The 19,797-nt window shown below is 40.8% G+C and overlaps 1 protein-coding gene across 5 annotated transcripts in view; it reads right to left on the reverse strand.

The window, feature by feature from the left end:
* Nucleotides 1-1,899: 1,899 nt before the first annotated feature.
* SHROOM2 (shroom family member 2) overlaps nucleotides 1,900-19,797 on the reverse strand; it is a 228,770-nt gene continuing 210,872 nt past the window's right edge. For 4 of the 5 annotated variants that reach the window (XM_090063968.1, XM_090063987.1, XM_090063961.1 and 1 more), the window contains 4 exons: nucleotides 18,038-18,589; nucleotides 15,022-15,202; nucleotides 7,878-8,150; nucleotides 1,900-2,757 (listed from right to left, as the gene is read on the reverse strand). In XM_090063968.1, coding sequence (XP_089920094.1) covers nucleotides 2,491-2,757; nucleotides 7,878-8,150; nucleotides 15,022-15,202; nucleotides 18,038-18,589 — 1,273 coding nt within the window. In that variant the 3' untranslated portion in view covers nucleotides 1,900-2,490. The remainder of the gene's footprint in view (nucleotides 2,758-7,877; nucleotides 8,151-15,021; nucleotides 15,203-18,037; nucleotides 18,590-19,797) is intronic. The other variant, XM_090063978.1, reaches the window with a different exon arrangement.

Here is a 19,797-nt window from a genome sequence, read left to right on the forward strand (position 1 = left end):
CCAACAGTTAATTAACCTGGCATAATATATGTTCCAGCTTTCCTTCTTAGAAGTTAAATGGCAAGTGCAGGATAAAACCTACATGGCAAATTACAGAAAATGAATGATAAACACAGTATCTTGAAATATACAGTTTATTTTCCCCAAAGTCAACCAATACCATTTGTCAGTAGGTAAGTGTTAAGTATCAATCAGGAAAACTGTACATATTTTTACTCTGGGCTGCAGAAACCAAACAACAACTGGAGAAACCTGACAGTAATTGTTCACTCTACAAAGAGGTCTAAAATTGGGAAGGATGCAAGGTGTAGAAACAACCATCACCTAAAGAAGTCAAAGGCAAAACATTAGCACCAGATTTTTTAAAAGCAACAGTACAGCTATTTACAGATGTATATATAACATTTGGTGGCAACCATCTTTTGGTCCCAACCGAAAAAGATTTTCAGCACAATTTAAAAAGAGGAAAGAGGAGGAAACTGTGACTATATACTGCATTATGAAAAGGATAATACATAAGACTCTCAGTATTGCTATTTTCATAAGAAAAATCTAAATCAAAGTACTGTATACACGCACATTGGAATTATATTATTATTCACATTTCACATATGCACTTCAGAGTAACCACAATATGTATTTTTTTTAAAAAGCCACAGGTAAAACAATGCATGCTACTCTTGACTAAAGAGAAACATAATTTATTTGGGAATTATTTAGCTTTGGGTTTGTTATGGCGGAGAAATGGGTCCGTGGACAAAAAGAATCACCTGCCTAGCATGAATTAACATAGCAGCAAATATTAATGGTGGGAGGATGTCAAACATCTACATTTTTTCACCTGGGTGAAGAAAAAGAAGCCAGATCCTCAGCTCAGGTGAGTCAGTAGGGCCATTTGACTACAACAGAGATGTGCTGATTTACACCAACTGCAGACCTGGCCTGGGGTATATGAATTAGTGTATTATAAAAGAGAAATTAGTGTATTATAAAAGAAATACTATATAGTTCTTTTAGTATTTTATCTGTCTGTAAGGGGCTTGGTTTTCAAGGGAAGGTCTTGAGCCAACTCTCTGACTTGCAAGTAATTCACTGATCAATACTTCTCTGGCCCTTTGCGCCCTGGAAGATGGGGATTCTGATAAGATGTCAGAGCCTCTTGTAAATGGTGATAATACAAGGACGGTATAAGAAGTTGACTGGTCTCATTCTTTTTATGCCCCGCCACTTTTACTGTTCAAAGAGTTTGCCTGGTAGTCACATAAGCCTTAAAAATGGTTTCTAGTTTGGGAATCTATTTGTTTGCCTAAAAACAGAGATAAAAGGTTTCCTTTATATAACTTAAATGGTATATACATGAAGCTAAGATTTCCCTTTGCTCATAAAACTGTATCTTAATATAGATAATAACACATACGCAGAGATCAGTCCTATAGTGCTCACAGAAGAGCAAATCAACTAATCCTATCACTGTGTTCAGACAGAACAGCTGTGGATGCTTCAGTTACTGGAAATTATCAGAGTTTCCACTGGACGGCAGCGTTACTAACACTCCCAGTATCAAAGAATCATGTCCTATCATTAAAGTGTATTTGTCCTCATGTGAAGTGAAAAAAATAACTACGTTCACAGTTACAAACCAGAGTTACTCTGAATACTGCACAGTATTTACATGGCCTAAGATTTTTATATATCATTTAGTGAAGGAAGGAATGGGGAAGAAGGAATCACTGCATGGGTCATAACTGGATATAACTTAATCATTTACATAAAAATGTAAAATATGAGGCAAATGGAAGGTAAATAAAAAGGTAGTGCAGAGGATCCATTAACTTAGTTACTAATTTCACAAATGATAGCTGTACAGTGGAAAACCCAAAACAGCAAGCAGATTTTCCAGCTACTTTTAAGTGACAAATGAAGTGACCCAAAACTAGCAAAATATTTTCAATATTTTGGAATATATACTACCATTTTGGAAGTCAAATAATTTGGTAACAATTGAAAAGGGCTTACAGCTAATTCTGTGTCTAGCCAAAAAAGGATGTTTCCTTTCTTGATATGATGGGGAAAAAAATCTGCTGACATTAGAGTTCCCAGATGTTTATCTATTCATTTGCTTTTGAGCTTCCCAACAGTCTGTACAGCATCTGAAGGTAACAGACAGCATTTGCACCTTATTCTAATAACCATTATTGTTTGCATGCACTATTGCAAGACTTCACAATATATTGAGTTTGAAGCTTAGAATCTACTTGTTCTGCCTTCTGCAGAACTTTCTATAGGCTGAGTAATAACAAATAAGTTGAAGAGTCTGGCATTAAAAAGGTCTAAAAAATTAAATACATCATCCAAAGAAGAGTGTTATTGCTATCGTCAGCTGTTTTTCCTCTGTCTGGCTCCTACTGGACAAGCCAGGGCTTGTACTTGCATATTTGGAAACTTTGCCAAACCCTCCAGCCTTTGAGTTCCTGTTCAGGCCGCCTCCTCTTATTTGAGCCTTTCAGGTTGGAGGCTGTCAGTCAGACACTTGAGTTGCTCCTCCCCCAGCTTGATCTTGTCTTCAAGTTCTCTCTGCTCAATGATGAGAGCTGACTTCATCTTCACAAAGTGCTCATAATCTGCTAAACTCTCCTCGCTCAGGTAGTTGGCCAAAATGTCAAAGACGATGCGCTCCCTTCGGTCCAGGTTTTCCTTCAGCTCTTTTGCATCTTCGTGCTGTCGTGTCAACAGCTTCTGCTTCTCTACCAGCGTCCGCTTAAGAAAGAGAAACATAATAAAAATACCAAGTCTACCAGCCCAAGACAAACAATTTTTCTCTTAACCTTTTAGCCAGTATTATTTTTAGGTATAAGATTTTGCAGAACTGTACATAAGGGATTGAGATTGGGACGGAGTGTAATGGTGAACTTTATCTCCATACAGACATCATTAATAGAAGGGAATTAAGCCTTACACTGAGTCAGTGAAGAATTTAGGAATATTTTTTTACTAGCTGGAGTAGGGTTAATAGTGGGAATAACTGCTTCTTTATTATTGGTTTAGAATGAATTTTAACAAGTCAAGGTACCTGTGGAAAGCAGCAGCATAAGTAATATGCATACCATCTTGATTTTATGAAACAGTGATGAATTAATGCATTAAACCTAATTTATATTCCTGAAACAAATTTTCAGATCTTTACATTTTGAAAATCAAACAGCTTGGGAGCTCAGAGGAGCTGACAGAGAGCCTTTGATTGCTGGTGTACTACATACTAGCACAATATATAAACTCATTCATAAGGGTTTTCAAGCTTTATTGTGATGTGCACAGTTTTCCCATTGTAAATGCAGACATGTGATCATGGGGGATGAGTGTGGGCGAGAGCACGGGTATAAGATTTGAAAGGATAGTGCAGTCCCTTCCAGAAGAACAAGGATGTCACGTTGAGTTCACATGTCTGTCCTGTTGATAACCTTGTGCCCTGCTCTCACGCAATTCAGCTGGATGCTCACTATCTCAAGGCAGAGGATGCTATGTCCAGGCCAATGCTGCTTTGATGCAGCGAGATAAAATAATAGGGGAAAAAAGGCAAACATATTTAGGAGAGGGGATAATGTCAAGAAGTTTACAGATGATGAATGTTAAACTCATATGCAAGCACATAGATAAAAAAGGAGTCATCACATTTCAAATTGAGCAATGTGATGTAAATATATATTTCCTATGAGTGTGCCTTCAAGTGATTAATGGTACTTTTAATTCTGTGAAGTAATTCATGAAAGTTGCACTGTATCTGTCTAGACCCCAATTAGTAAACAATACAGACTATAATAAGGCTATGCAGGATTCACAACCTAGTGCAATAACCATGGCTGTGTGAGCTGTGGCAGCCGCTACAGATCCTGCTGCAAATGCCTGATGCTTCTGAGCTCAAAATCTTTTCAACAGCTCTGTTGGTCAAAGTTGGCAAGTGCCCAGTGCTTCTTTATGCTCCTCTGTGGGGGCATGAAGGCTGAAGAGGGCATGAACCTTTTTCAGTTCGGCTGCTTACCAGAAACAGACACAGGGAAGAGTCTGAAAGATTCAGTCCTTTTGATGATGTTCTATAGAGCTTGGAATAAATTCAGAGTATGCGGTTACTACTTGTGCCTGACTGCAGATTAGGGAAGAACATGGGTAAGCTTATTTGTTGGTTTCATGCTTGCATTGTTTGGAATACTAACTTGGCAATGAACCTCCGCAAGCAGAAGCTGCTCAGTTGGTGACAGACCGACCACTCAAGAAATCTATCAAATTGTTGCCTGTTTCTGCCAGGTGCAAGGCTACTGGGCCTTACAATGTATAGACAGCACCAGTTCCAACTCATCTTCATCACCTTTTTACAGAAGGGGAAGCAAGACCTCTCCAACTGCTTACACAGCAACATTGCTGCTGTCACCTGCAATGGGCTGGTCTAAAGGATGCTGAAAGACAGGGAGGAATGCTAAATAAACCAACCTGATGGTTTTGATTTCAAAGACATATATGAAGCCTTGTCTCCACTGGGGAGCAATGTTGGCCATTCTACCCTGTTGTGAATAAGTTTGTACACCAAATACTTTTGGATGACAACAGTATCAGCTGTTTCTGGGTGTTGCTGAAGTGAGATCACTAGGTCAGCGCCGTGAGGACATGACAGGAAATCAAAACAGTTTTGCTTATCTGACAGTTTGCAGGGACTGAAGGTAGAATGACCTGAACCAAAGTTGTACAGGCTGCAGGTGAAATCTGGCAGTAGACTGATAATGTGAGGCCAGTCCATACTGCCTTCTTTATCAGTAAGCGACATGAAAAGAATTTCTTTAGGTAAACATGCTCTTGGTGTCATGGTATCCTGGATCTCCTGAGCTCAACTTTCTTTCCCTTGGCATGCCAGGCAGCCTGTCTGGCCAAGAGGAGATAAGGTTGTTGGAGTTTTTTGGTGAGCTGGTCCGATCCTGATCAGCTCAGCCATCTAGGCAGAGGTAGATAGGTGTTGCTACTGTGAGGAGGCAGTCAGTCAAGATTGCTTCCCTTTGTGCTGTGCACCACTTGAAAGGGATATACATACAGTATATGTCTGATAAATATTTGGCTGCATTACAAATCTAAGGTGCTTCCTATGAGTTGGGTGGAAGGATATGTGGAAGAATATGTTCAGCATTCAGGATGGGATGCATACAGAAATGCCTGAAGCTCTTGGACAGGGATACATAGCACTGCCCATTTACTGCGTGGTTGGGGAAAGCAAAGCCAGGGTGAGGCAAAGACCTTTGGCAGGGTTCATTGGTGGGCAATTTTGGTGGGCATTGTGAAGCTGGGGGTATCAATCAATTCTTCATGTTCCCTTGGACTCCTGTTTTGTGACCCAGGGCATCTGCCATCCAAGAAAAGAGCAAGACCTGGCAGACTCAGTATGCTTAGCAGACTACTGAGTCTTGGCCAGATAGTGGGTGTCCTGTGGTAGTGGGTTCAGCACTGGGTACTTTTTGGATACCATTCACAGGAGTGTTCCCATTTCCCAGGAGAGAACTTCCTATTACAGCTGTGACTGGGGGCGTGGTCTGGGAGGAAAGGAAAAACTACTGTCAGGATAGTTCTGGTGATGACAGTGGTTCTGAGAATAAGGTGGAGGCAGGATCAAAACACATATCTCTGCATTAGTAAGGAATCACCCATCAGTGATGAAGATGCTACTGTTGTTGGTTGGTGTTTTTTCCTACCATCAGTACCATGTTACTAACCCTTAGAAACTGAAGGAGGGTTGGAAAACAGACTTCAAATCCTCTTTATGCAGTTGGTACAACAGCTGCTCCAAAATCTTGTTTCTATTTGGTATGGGTGTGTTATTTGATATCCAAAGCAGATTCCAAGGGGTTTCTTCATTACAAGATTGATGCTGATGATGTTGTTTTTGATGTCCTCAGTGCTAAAGATGAAGCTTGTGGTGCCTTATGGGCATTCTCTGACATTTCTTCTCCTTGCTGCTGCCAAGTATACCTGATTGCTGGGGCCCTTTCTGAGGATAGTCTTAATCGGTTGTAGTTTGGATGAGGCGACGTCTTTAGTGCTGGAAGTTATCTTCATTGGCAGCCCATAAAGGTGTCATTTAAGCTTTATTTCCAAATATGGGAGGAGGAAGATTGGAACATTTATGTGAATGTGATCTTCCCTAAAGCAAAAAAGGGACATCTGATGTACTTATCATTTAGAGGCCTTTACAGAAACTGTAGGGTAAACCCTAAGGTTTAGATTCTGCCAGATCTAATAGACTTCAACATGTTGTCTGTCACAGTCCAGGTATCATTTTATTGCCAGGAGTGGTAAGAGTGAATTGAGAATAAACCGGGACTGCTCAGCCACTTTTACCACTGTGAGGGAACAGGGTACACATGCAGCCTTAAGAAACTTGGAAGATTCTGAGCTTGTGAACTTTACGTGCTGCTCCACAATAGCCACATTCACAATGAAGAGCTGTGCATTAATGTGAAGAACTCCTGTTCATGTAAAAGAAATCACACGCTAAAAAGAATTTCCCTACAAAAAATAATCCAGTAAAACGGAATTAAATTCAGAATGACTTAAGCCCAAAAGTGAGCATTCAGAAGCAAAACCAGAAGAGCAGTGTAAAAAGAAAAGAAGTTTCAGCTAAGGACCCACTTCAAAGTGACCACTGTAAGAGCAGGTACTTGTGAGGTTGGGGCAAAAAGAAAACATTACTGATGCCAGTTTCCTTTGATGGGATATAGGAGGAAAGGGGAGATATGAAGTGCAGGTAATAGAGTTATAGTCCATTTGTCTGTTGGTGGTAGTGGGGAGAAAACAGCCAAGAAGCACATTAACAAGGTCTAAAAATGTCATGTCTTGCCCTAGAAGGGTGAATCAAAATCAAGAGGATTAGGTATCAACATGACAAACTAAATTTCCCTCAGCTGCATAATGACATTTAAAAGTCCATCATTCTGTGCAAAGTTTAGCTTGTAAGCTTTTCAGGAAAGGAACTACCTTCTTTGTTACTTGTCTTTACAGTGGCTAATGTAATGGGCACTAACACTCATAGGAGTTCTAGGGTTACCACAACACAAATTATTCATAGTTACAGGTAATCTGCCTGGAGCAGTGTGTGACACCAGAACTCTAATACAACTTGCTCATTTTTAAACCATCAAAATCATTGCACCAGAAAGTAACTGTTAACTTGCTTTTTCCCCATGGAAACAGGAAGCTACTGATAATAAAATCGCTCCCTTTCAGTCACAAAAGCACTTGCCATTTACTATTATTGAGAAAAAGAGATGCCGATACTTTTAAATAACTTGCTCTCCTGAACACTAAGTGGCATACATGCTTTAAAGCTAAGTCATTTGAAATGAATGGGTGTTTATAGATGTGTTCCAGGAGGTTGCGGGGAGGGAGGGGAAGGCGCTTTAATTAGCAAGCCATGCTAATTATAAGTGCCTGATTGTCAAGTGTATCAGCATTCAATGAGCTTTAGTTCAAAGCGCTCCACTGCCATTTTTCAGCATGGGGACACTGATACATGTGACGCTGGAGGCTGATAGAGCATCTTAATTTCCGCGCTCCAGCAGACTCGATTAATCAAGTCTGCTCCGATGTGCTGGATTTACAGTGTGTTGGAGCAGCCTCCTGGCATGTGTGTAAATGCCCAGTGATTCTAAAGCTAGGGCAAGGGTAAGAGTACTAGTGAGATGTAACAGAAGTGGCTTTAAGCTTAATCATCAATAAAGAAATCCCCCCATCCTCTCACTACAGCTCCCATTTTTTGCTACTTAACTATCAAATTTTAAAAAGCCTATTGCAGAAGCTCTTGAAATACAATGATTAAACTATTGATATTTTGCACCCTGCCTTACCCGTTCTTCAGGGGAGGTGTTTTCATCCAGGTTATTCAGGGCATTTTCTACCCGGGCCAGACGACCTGACAGGGAGAGTAGTAGGTTGACCACTTTGTCGAGGTCCCCAATAAACATCCTGAACTTGTCAAATTCATTTGGCTTGCAGACTTCTTTCACAATGGCTTCTACCTCTTCCCCTAGCATATTGTTGGCTTGGATGTCTTCCAGAAGCGTCTCTCTAGCTTCTCTCAGCACCTGTAGCTTCCTACTGATGCTGTCAATGAGCTCTTGCTGTTGAGAACAAAATGAGGCAAGGATTTATTAGTGGCACGTGGCATCTTCCACTTCTACTGTAGCAAAACCCCCAGTTTTTCTTTTTAAAATACATTCCCTCCCCTTCCCCAACCATTTCTGACTTTGTCTCTCCCTCTCTATTCCCTATAGGTAAGTATAAGTGAGCTAAGACATAGGATAAGCTTCAGCATTGTATTTTGGTAGCAAGTTGTATTTGTTTTGTTTTTTCTTCTTCTTTATATTGTATAATTATTATGTTTATATTGATTTTTACTGCTTTACTGGTATGATATGATTTAGGCCTACATATGTAAGTTAGCATAAGTCATGTCAAGTTTCCATTTTGTTTGTCAAGTCTCCATCCTGTCCCCAGGCCCGGTTGTGTAACGCATGACTCACACCTACCCCTCCTACGTAACTTGGTTCCTGAATGAGTGGGGATGAATGAGGGTGCTTGAGAGACAGTGGCAGGAGGTCTAAAAATAGCTCCCTCCAAATGACTGAACCATCAACACCAACACCTGGACCAACAACCCAGCCCTTGGAACCACCCTCAGCATTCAAGCAACAAAAGATGAGGCAACCCACCATTGTGCCAGGCTGCACATGCTCAGTAAGAACACCTGGATCCCTCTGGTGCAGGACTGACCTTGCCTGGACAGGCCCTCCCCATAGGAGATCAGAGGTAGTCTGCCCCATAAAAGGGGTACTGAAGACTGACTCCTTGGGACACCTTCTCCATCTGGACCAGCACCATGCCACACCACTTATCCACCCAGATGCCCTGTCAGTGACCGCCCTCCGGACAACACCTGCTGGACAAAAAACACTTTCCAGCCTGGATAGGTAGCCAGCACCCCCCACTCCCTCTTCAACCAAGGACTTGGACTCTGCTTCTCTTCTCCACCTGGACTCCAGCCCTTCCACTGAGTCTCTTTCTCCTGCTGCCATTGTGAGTGCTTGTGTGAACCAATAATTTCATGGGGCTGTGTAGTGTGTTGTCTGTTTAATAAACTTGTTATTTTGAAACCCTGAGTTGGGTTTTTGTCTGTTTCCTGATTGTTTCCTCCTTGCCACCACTTATTTGTCCCCCCCCCAGCAAATCTCTAAGCTGCCAGCCTCAGTTTCCAGCCCCAAGCTCCCAGGTTTCTGCTTCTCTCTCTTTCCTGGCTGTTTCCTCCTTGCCACCACTTATCTGCCACCCCGCGCCCAATATCTCAGCTGTCTGCCTTAGCTTCCAGCCCCAGTCTACCTTAAGTAACCCCAAGCCTCAGTTCCTCAGCCAGATTCTCTGTAGTCCACTGGTTCTAATCCTGGTTCTGGCAACTTTCACTCCTTACACTCTAACTCTCTCTCTCTCTCTCACCTTAACCTTCCCCCAAGTATTCCAGGTACCCCAAGCACACACATACACACTGTACCATCCAAGTTAGGAACTTACCTGTGTGTATGTGTAGGTAGGTTGTATGCATGTAAACTGGTGAGTGTGTGTGTGTGTGTCACTGTGTGCATGATATACGAATTAGTGATCTGTGTATGTGTACTGAGTGTACGGGTATGGACACTTGATTTGTCTAACTTTTGGGGTGTATAGTGTATGTGCTTGAATTGGCGATAGGTATGCATGTGCCTAGGCTGGTTTGGATGTGTATGTGCCTGAGTGTGTGTGTGTGTGTATGCACCTAATTGATTTGTGTGTGTTTGTATATGTGCACTTGTGTCACACCCTCCTGTCTAGTGCCATATTGAGACCCTGAGAGTTGGCCTGACCCCACAGGGCAACACTGCTGTTAAAACTTATACCAAAAATAGCGTACTGAAATTCTGTATACTTAAGGAATGACTCTGCACATAACCACACACATTTTATGCATTCATGTTGCATGTTGTATCTTATTTTTGGGCCTTGTTAGACATTACTGATATAAGAAGTATGTTTGGAATGCTGATGAACTTTCATCTGTGCTACCCATAATCAGCACATGGCGACAAACCACTATTGTGGCAGAAGTTTTAGTGACCATTATTTCTTCTCTGTTAAGCAGCTTTCAAAGCCTGTTGTTTTCCATAAGACAATAAAAGGTTTAGCTAGACAACATCACTGGCACAATACTGAGCCCAAGAGTCCATCCTCAGAATATTCTGAAGTGTAATGATTCTTAGGGTGGAGAAACAAAATCTGGGAATAAATTTCTGCGTTTTACACAGAAGGATAATACTAACACAGAGCTTACTATACTACTGTATTTTGTTTATTCTATTTAATTCTTCCCCCCTTCTTTTCCTTAATAATACTAATGATCAAAAGAAGGTGCTATTGAAGCATTATCAGAGGATCTCTGGTCAGCTCCAAAAACTGATTAACGCTAAAACATCTAAGTATTATTCCTATTACTGTAAATAGAAAGGAAAACTAAAGACATGGACACAAATGCATTTTAGTTGCTTTAAAAAGGGGAACTTCTTCTCAGGAACACACATCAAGTGCACATGCAGACAGACCGCTCTAACCCAGAACGAAACAGGGTTAAAGTTGGAACAGTTTTGCTACACTTGTGTATTGCTACAGAATCATGCCAACGAAGAGTTGTGTTCTAAAAGGTTCTTTTAGCGTCCTCTGATATTAAAACAACTGTTAAAAATGTCTATATTCTCGGATGTCTGTGTTCCCCAACCAACAGTTCATAGGCAACATTCCTCTGTTATTCTTTGCAGCCACAGGAAACTAATAAGTTAAACTAAAGTTTTGAAAAAGTTAAAACTTTGGTGGACAGAATGAATAGAGTAGGACACTGCCTGCAGCTCAGTACTGTTGCCTAAGGGCCAGTGAAGGCTGAGGACCACTGCTTCAGGTCATTCAGTGAGTCACTAGGACCTGAAACCAGGTCTGCTGTTTTACCCTAAAACATGTTTACATCACACATTTTTAACATCTCCCAGCAGGAACTCTCCCAAGGACACCCTGCTCAACTGCTGCTGCTTGCATGCACCCAACCAACAAAACACAGTACAATCATACTGCAGGTTGGCCCTCTGCAGCTGCTCTCGAGACCTCAGTCTCCAGGCTATTGAGAGCATCCACTTAGGAAAACCAGGGGGCAGCTTTAGCACCACATTTCTGGGTCTGGTGTAAGTGGGGGAAGTGGGCAACATGTACCGGGGAGCTCCTCTACCAGGACAGACCAGAGAAGTGAGGCAGAAGCACCTTTAATGTGTTTGGCTCTACATGTGTGTGTCTGGTGCTTTGTTGACAAGTGTTTCATAAATATGACTGGATTTACTTGAATCCAAGACAAAGTTATTTGTCAACATAGGCACAAAAGCCCCTTATTTTGCTTGGGGGTGGGGAGGTGGGCAATGCCAGGCAGTATAGGCACAGCATACAGGCATGTACTGATGTCAACAGCTTAGTTCAGGAAATTCATACAACTCAGCCACCCTGCCAGGGCCAATTGTATGTTGAAAATATTACCGAGTTTTTTTGAAGGTATGAATTGAAATATTCCGATTATCTGGGCTGGTTCGCTTTTTTTTTTTATTTGATAAACTCAAGGCAGGTCAATAAGGATTCACGTTATCTGTTTGGGTGTCCAAAAGATTAAGTTAGTAAGCAGTTTTACAGATGCATGCTCTACTTTCTGATTAATCTGACAGATTTCTTTTTTTTATCTAAATACAAAGAGGGTTTGATTTGGATTAACTGGGTCAGCCTGCTGCACTCATTTCTTAGGATGACATGCAAATTTAATGACCTTACTGTTTTAGCATCTGACACATGGCTGTATTCTGTGCCTTTATCATAGCTTTGCAGTTCTGCAGCTGTGCTATGGTTTCCCCTGCCAAAAATAAATGTCTGTAGCTTGCCAAATGTTCTAGAGTGACAATATGAAGGCAAAAATCTTGTTTTCCACCAAAAATGCACAAGGCCAGGAAGCTTGCCAACTGTGTTCTGTTAAAATGTTTGAGGTCAATATTGCTGAGTTTTTGGTTGTAACCGTGATGGTCTAAGGACATAGGCAGGCAAGGTTCTTTGGTTAGACGTGGTATATTTTATTAGACCAGCTGAATAGTTGGAAAAAAGTTCTTAGCAAGCTTTTGGGTGCAGTCACCCTTCATCAGGCATATGGAGTATATGCTGGTCTGAGACTCCAAGGAATGAGAGAAGCTAAAAGTGTAGTAGGATGTCAGTGAAAACGTAAATGGGTAGAGATAAGCAAGACAAAAGGTAAAGCAGGGGAAGGGAGGGAGAAGAGAGCAGGGGGAAAGAAAAAAAAGGGTCAGAGGGAGACAACTGTGATAAAATACAAGGTGGAAAAGAGGCTGTCTGTGAAAAAGGGAATAGTTGGAGATCAGGAAATTTGGAGTGAGAGAAGCTAAAAATGTGACAGGATGTCAGTGAAAATGGCAGAAATTAGAAAAGCAAAAGGTAAAGCAGGGAAGGGAGCGCAAAGAAAAAACATGGGGCAAAAAAGGCCAAAAGGAAAACACTACAAGTGGTAATAGTAATGTAAAAAAGAGACTATAAATAAAAAGGAAACGGTAGGGAACCAGGAAGAAAAAGGGCAGAAAATAGGGGCAGGGGAGGGGATTTCATATCAGATTCATGTCTGAAAAGGCTAGAAACTTAGGGCCAGCTTCTGTTCTACCTACTGGGTACCCAAGTACAATCTTAGTTCACCCTTACATCCCTAAAAACATTAATGCACCTATTTTTGTAATAATACATCAATTAACCTTACAACTAACTTACAAAAAGCAGTGAGCAAGAGGAGAATCCATCTATTTTTAGTATTAATTATTCCTTAAGGACTTGAGGAGAAAGGAACCAGGATCACACATGGGTGCTTATTTTTTCTAAAATGAAAGGTTAGATTCTTCAGAAGTTGCTAGCAGTTGCCCACAAAACATTTTGTGCATCATGAATAGGCTTTTCAAATATAGTAATACATCAAAGTCCCCTGTCATGTCCTGCTGCATCTGTTCAAATCCATTCATTTGTGGTAATCCTACTTCAGCTCAGTATATAATGTATTTACATCATCCCAGCATTTTCTCCATTATGATTGTCTAAAATCATGTAAAATGCACTTGCTCCAATTTCTCTGTATAACATTCTCACACCCGTCCGAAGTGCACAGCACCATTTTAGACGCTTAAGAAAAATAATGAGGACAACCAGTGCATTGCTGCATTGACTTCATCAGTGCAATAAATAGAATGGTAAGTTTAAGAACATCCTGGAAAATCCAGAATCATTAATCTGAGCTTTAATTAAAATGGTGATTTCCTGTATGAGAACTGGTATTATTCCAGGAATCAAAAACAAGGTCTCAAATACATAGTGTTTCTCTTCAGAGAACAACAAAAAAGGGAACTTTCAAGCTTGCAAGACCTAAAAGCTTTCCTTCTTTAATTTTATGTCACTGGCCATATTTATATTTACATAATTTGTTTTTACTGGGGTGTATGTGTGAACACGTGTGTGTGTATGGCATATGTAAGCCCAAAAGAACATTTGGGCTTGAAAAACTGTGCATTGTGGTTGACTGATTGAGCCAGTGCAAAAGGCCTTATTTTCTAACTTCTGCATTTTTCTAGTCAAAATGGCTAGAATTTTAATTAAAATTCAATAAAAAACAAACTAAAAACACTGATTTTGCTTCACTATTACATAGACCACGTAAAGTGTTGCAAGAATAATTACAGCCTCTCTCTACTCTAGTAAAAAATACTTCAAACTGCAGTGTCTAATAATTAGACAGTTATGAGAAAAATAAATTGCTTGTCAGCCTCAAGAAATCTCTCTTTCTTAAAAAAGGATCCTCTTTTTATGCCAGTTAAAGACATTTCTACCAGTTTTGATCACTAAGTGCACACTGGAAGTTGATGGTTATGCTAACTGAAAGGCTATACTGTCCCTTGTATTGATACCTTAGTAAATAGAGTTAAATTAGATCACCCTGGAGAAAAAGAAAGCTAAAGGCGCAGCTTTCTTGCCCAATTTCTCAGTAATAGGAAGGAAGGTTAAAATCTGTTTGTGCCAAATCTCAAACAAAATGAACTTGATGATATCAACATAGCTCCACTGATACTTTCATAAACCACAGAATTACCACACCAGACAGGATTCCTGGACCGAAATACAGTGTCAGAACACCATAAGGAAGTACTGCAGAGGACTGTGGTTAGTGGTAGTCACTGAGCTTAACGCAGTACCTACTGAACTCTGTATCTAGGTTCAAACCAATGCTACAAGTCTGTTTATTTAATGACCACTGAAAGCTGAACAATGGTTTAATTTTTCAGAAGTATGGAGCAGCTCTCGAAGCCATAATTTTCAAAGGATTTTGGGGTGCACATGCACAGACACACAGGTACACGCATGCACATACTTCTATTAAAAAAAAGAGCATCTTACTTTAGGTTCCTAAGTCACTAGGGGACAACTAAAAAGTGGCCTGATATTTTCAACAACCCCAAACAATCAGAAGCTCCCCATGGCTTAAAGCAAGCATCCTAAAGGAGAGGTCTAAACCAGTGTTTCTCAACCCGTGGGTTGCAACCCAAAAGTGGGTTGCAAGAAAGGTTCACAAACAAACTTTAAAAATGGATTCTCCTTTAAAGGAGAAAAATGTGGGAAACTGTGGCTTTTCCCTTGATGGTTGCATAGTGACGTTGGGGGGGTTGGGACCTGGGCGAGAGGGGGAGGTCAGCAGGTCAGAAGTGAGGGCACTGGCCATCGATGTTTATAACTGGGTCCTGGTACAAAAAAGGTTGAGAACCACTCGTCTAAACTACGGATTTAGCTACAAAACTGTAGGTTTGTAAATCCTATTATATAAAATTCAACTGCAAAATATTTTGTTACCTTTTTTTCTGACAAGTCATGATCCAGCTCATCTTCAGAATCCTCCTCACTCTGCTGCTGTTGCTGTTGCTCCTGCATATCCTTCATTTTAATCAGCAACTCTGCCTTGGGTGCAGATGTACTGTAGTAAGTGGAACTGGTTGTCAGGGAGATGGCAGAAGGCACGTTCTGCTCCTCTTTCCTGGTAAAAAATCAAAACTTCAAATAACTGCCTGACAACGTGATCACTGAAAAAGAAAAAGCATTCTTTGAAACTTATCATTTTGTCAAGTAAATGGGGAGGTTAATGGAAAAAAAAAGATAACTCGGGAAACAATGCAGGGTCAAATGTATGAAGAAAGTGGCATTGCTACACTGAAGTCAAAAAAGTTATCAACAAAGGCAAGTACTAAAGCACTAGATTTTCAAGATGCATTACATGAACATGTTTAGAGTAAAATACCATATATACTCTAATAGAAGATGACCCTTACAATAATTAGATTCTATATATGGAAAATTATACATTTGTTATTATTTTCTAGGTATAGAATCTAATTATTGGAGGTTTGCTTTGAATTTGTCCCCCCCCTCCCACTGTTACACCAGGAACAATAAATTGCGGGGGGGGCATCAGGTAGCCTCCTTGCCTTCTGCCACCCCAATTTCTTTCTTCTGCAGCCCCTTCTACCCTTCTTTACCGTCAGACACTTCTCTCCCTTAGTATATGGAAGTGAGAAGTGAATTTGAAAACAATGGCCTAAGAATAAACATACCTGTAGTAACTTGCATACAGGGAAATTACTATAGTTAAGCATAGACTTAAACTCATCCAGAACTAATACATTTCACTTCTTGAAACTGATGCAAGTTTTAGCACAGGTACTCCATAAACATTTTAAGTCGCACTTTTGTACCAACTTGTAAGAGGGGTGATCAAAAAGTTCTAAGACTCAGCCTTTATTTTAAAGAACAGTGTACAAACAACATTTTTATGAGCTGTCCCCTTCAAAGTAATCTCGCCCAGATGATATGCACTTATTCCAACGTTCCTGCCACTTTCGGAAGCAATGCCGGAAGTTTTCAGCTGTGAGTTTCTTGAGTTCTGCTTTCACATTCTTAGAGGTGGTTGGAATGTCATCAAATCTCCTTCCTTCTAACTTCATTTTGATTTTCGGGAACATAAAAAAAGTCACACGGGGCAAGGTCAGGTGAATATGGAGGGTGTGGTATCACAGGAATGTTTTTTTACAGCTAAAAATTCTTGAATGGAGACAGCAGTGTGTGAAGAAGTGTTGTCATGGTGCAGAAACCATCAACCATTTTCACACAGCTCGCAGTGGTTTCTTCTAACTTTATCCCTCAATCAAATCAAAGCCTCTTTATAGAAGGCCTGACTGATTGATTGACCAATCGGTACAAATTCCTGATGAACAACACCCCGAACATCAAGTCTTAGAACTTTTTGATCAAACCTCATACATATAGTAAAATCCCCGTTAGCTAACCTGAGTAGGGAATGTGGGTGCTGGGTATCTAAAAATGCCAGTTAGCTAAGGAGTATGGGTCTCCAGACAGACACGGAGCAAGTGGGAAGAGGTGGTGGTGGTGGCTGCACGCAGGGGGGGGGACGGGAAGGGGTAACAGCAGCTGCGTACAGAGTGGGGGCAGCATGCAAGCTTTTCCCCCTCACTGCGTCTGGCCACTCAGCTGGAAATTCTGGTTAGCAGTGTTCCAGATAGTAGAAAGCCAGATAACAGGGAACAGTACAAACTATGCATGATATTAGTCCAAAGCCAAAAGGCTCATGATTTACCATACAATTCATTGGTCTGGGTCCCAACAGAAACAACAGCGTTTCAAGCCATGGTGACCCCAGAGCTCAGTATGTGTATGTACTCCAGATACCCCCCACAAAGGTTCCATGTGTTAATTGGCCACCCACTCATGATCAAAACTGGGTGCTTTTATAATGAGTCCTAGGATCCTGCAAAAATTTATATACAGTGAGGCACAGGGCAACCCAATCCATCTCTATCCCATGACAGTCTGAGGGGGTGACAGAGGGATTCTGGCTGAACTGTTTGGGGCTTTGCTTGGTGATGTTTGCCAGACATCTAAGGCTGGCGAAGAAACAGAAATCATTGCAAATGGGAAAGAAAGGCACAGCTGAGCTATGGGAGTGAAGAGAAAATTGAAATGTATTCAATGTGGGGGCTTACGATGACATGAAAGGGAGTCAGTGCTGAGTGGGACTAAGCACAATGGGCACTAATATAGATCTCACTTACAGTGGTTACACTAACCAATCTTTGTGGTAGGTTCCCAAGAGTATGCTTGCACCATATGGAGCATGTGTTTTATAGTCATACTCAATGTTGGCTGCATTTAATCAGCTTTATCATTGTTTTCCATTACTGAGCGCATGTTGCAGTAATTTAATCACAGAATGTATTTAGTGAACTTTCCTTGTATGCAAATACAAGACAAGGGGCTCCCCCCACAAAGTTGATGGAGGGCGGGGAACCTCATCCTATATTTGAGTAAATATGGTAACTAGTAAACTTCTAAGCAAACTGGGCAGGGCACTGTGTGTCTGTGTATATGCACACACAAGCCCATGCTACAAGGGAGCTCTACTGCCCATGTGAGTGAGTGTGTACAAAAGGGAGTTGTCAGCACCACCTGATTCCATCGGGGCCTGTGAGGCCAGAGATGGAAGTGGCTGCAGGAAGAGGGGGTGACAGCCCAGCTCAAGTCTCTCTTACATTTCATTATTGCAATGTTATGGTTATTCATGCATGTTTTTCCAGTTTGTTTAAAAACGTATTTCCAGTCCTTTTTTTTCCTTTCCTTTCTCTCTCTCTTTTTTTTAAATGCACTGTACCACATACATTAGCTTTTGAAACAGAGTGCCACTAAATTCAGAAAAGTTCTGGAGGGCTGCCTTGAGAAAAGATTGAGAACCACTGGTTTAGGGAACAGTTGGGCAGCAACAAGGAAAAGGTTGCTGGATTATGGAAAAAACTCTACTCACTTCTCCTCTGCAAGTTTTGGGGATGGAACTTTTGGAAGGAGCTTCCTGCGCTGCTGAGCTTCCTCTAAGAGATGTTCATCCTTAGGGAAGATCCCTACCATTAAATCCATCGTAGTTTTTATTTTCACATTGGGATCTAAAATATCTGCTAAAGATTTATCTTTGCCCACAATTTCTCTGGCTAGTTCCTCTGATTTCCAGTCTTCCAAGGTCTTCTCTTTAGCTTTCACATAACTGACTGCAGGAACAGCAGCATCACTGCCCTTCACGTTGTTTCCAAATGCTTCAGCTGGTTGGGTATCAGGCAGTTTGGTTCTGCTCTCATGCTCCGGTTCAACACTTTGCCTTGTGTAAGCACAGAAGCGTGAGTATGACTGCTCAGAAGTGCTAAGTGTTTTAATTTGGTCCTTCTCCAAACCACTAGGCAAGGCAGGAGGCTCCATGGTAGTTGTGAGGTTCTGTCGACTCTCCTTCTCTGCACTGCTCTCAGAATGAACTATCTTGATGGGAACCATTTTTACAGTGGTGTTGTTATCTATTACTCTCTCGATTCTGCAACAAGAGGAGAACATTAATTGTTTCAAATGCAAGCAAGAGCTTTTCCTCCTGATTCTTAACCACAAATTGGGAAGAAGTCTGCATACCAAAAGAACTATTTATTAATAAATGAGCTGTACAATGGAAAAAGTTCTGAAACCCAAGTTTATGGATTTGCTTTTTTCATGCAATTTAAAATTAATATATTATTTTACTTATCTAAAATAAGTGCATATTTTACTTGCTTATCAGCATCACTCTACACAAAACTTTTCTGTAAGCTGAGACAGAGTACCATTAGAACTAAGCTGAAGCCTACAAAGCTTACAAAAGATTTTTTTTTAATGATATAAAATACAGAAGTTTCATAAATAGAACTGATTTAACTTCACTGCAAGAAACATTTATAATAGGGAAAGAATAAAGGACGGGGAAACTCAACTACTTAAAGAATTTTGTACATAATTCTACACTGCTTTGTAAGAGGGAGCTTATAGCAGGGAACCTTTGACAGACCAATGACCAACCTATGCTTAAAACAAGATATTCAAATCAAGAAAATGGCTTTTCTGTAAAAAGAGAATTTAGATTCTAAATTAGAACATGTTGAAAACTACGACAAGCACATTTGTGCAGTATGCACAGCCTAAGATTAAAGACAGGGTGGTTTCAAGTTTAGAGAACATTTAAAATTATTGTTGTAACGTTGTGGGTTTGGAAGGTATACTGAAGCCAAAGGACCACAGCCTACTAGCTAAAGTATCTTGTTTCTGATGGCTTTCTTTCTTTCTTTCAGATTAGTGGCTAAGAGAGAGGCTACAGCTGTTTTGCTACAAAGAATTTTATGTATTTTCATGATGAACAAGAAAAAATATATATTGGACTACTATTCCCGCTGCAATACAGTGTATATATTAGTAAGTATATTTTGTTCTTATGGATGCAAAGACTTTGTATTATGCACATTCTCTCACCTCTCTACCAAGCTTCTGATCTGGTATCCCATGATCACCTCTTGGCCAAACTGCCCAGTTGTGGCCTTGGCTCCACCACGATCCGCTGGCTGGGAAATTGGCTTCGTGGTCGGACCCAGAGGGTTGTGATTGATGGCAGTCACTCATCATGGTGCCCTGTGACCAGTGGGGTCCCTCAAGGCTCTGTCCTTGGACCCATACTGTTCAACATCTTCATTAACGATGTGGACATTGGAGTCAGGAGTGGAC

Source organism: Crocodylus siamensis, chromosome 1 (assembly GCF_052110815.1).
Source record: "Crocodylus siamensis isolate JL-2025a chromosome 1, ASM5211081v1, whole genome shotgun sequence".
Lineage (NCBI taxonomy): Eukaryota > Metazoa > Chordata > Crocodylia > Crocodylidae > Crocodylus > Crocodylus siamensis.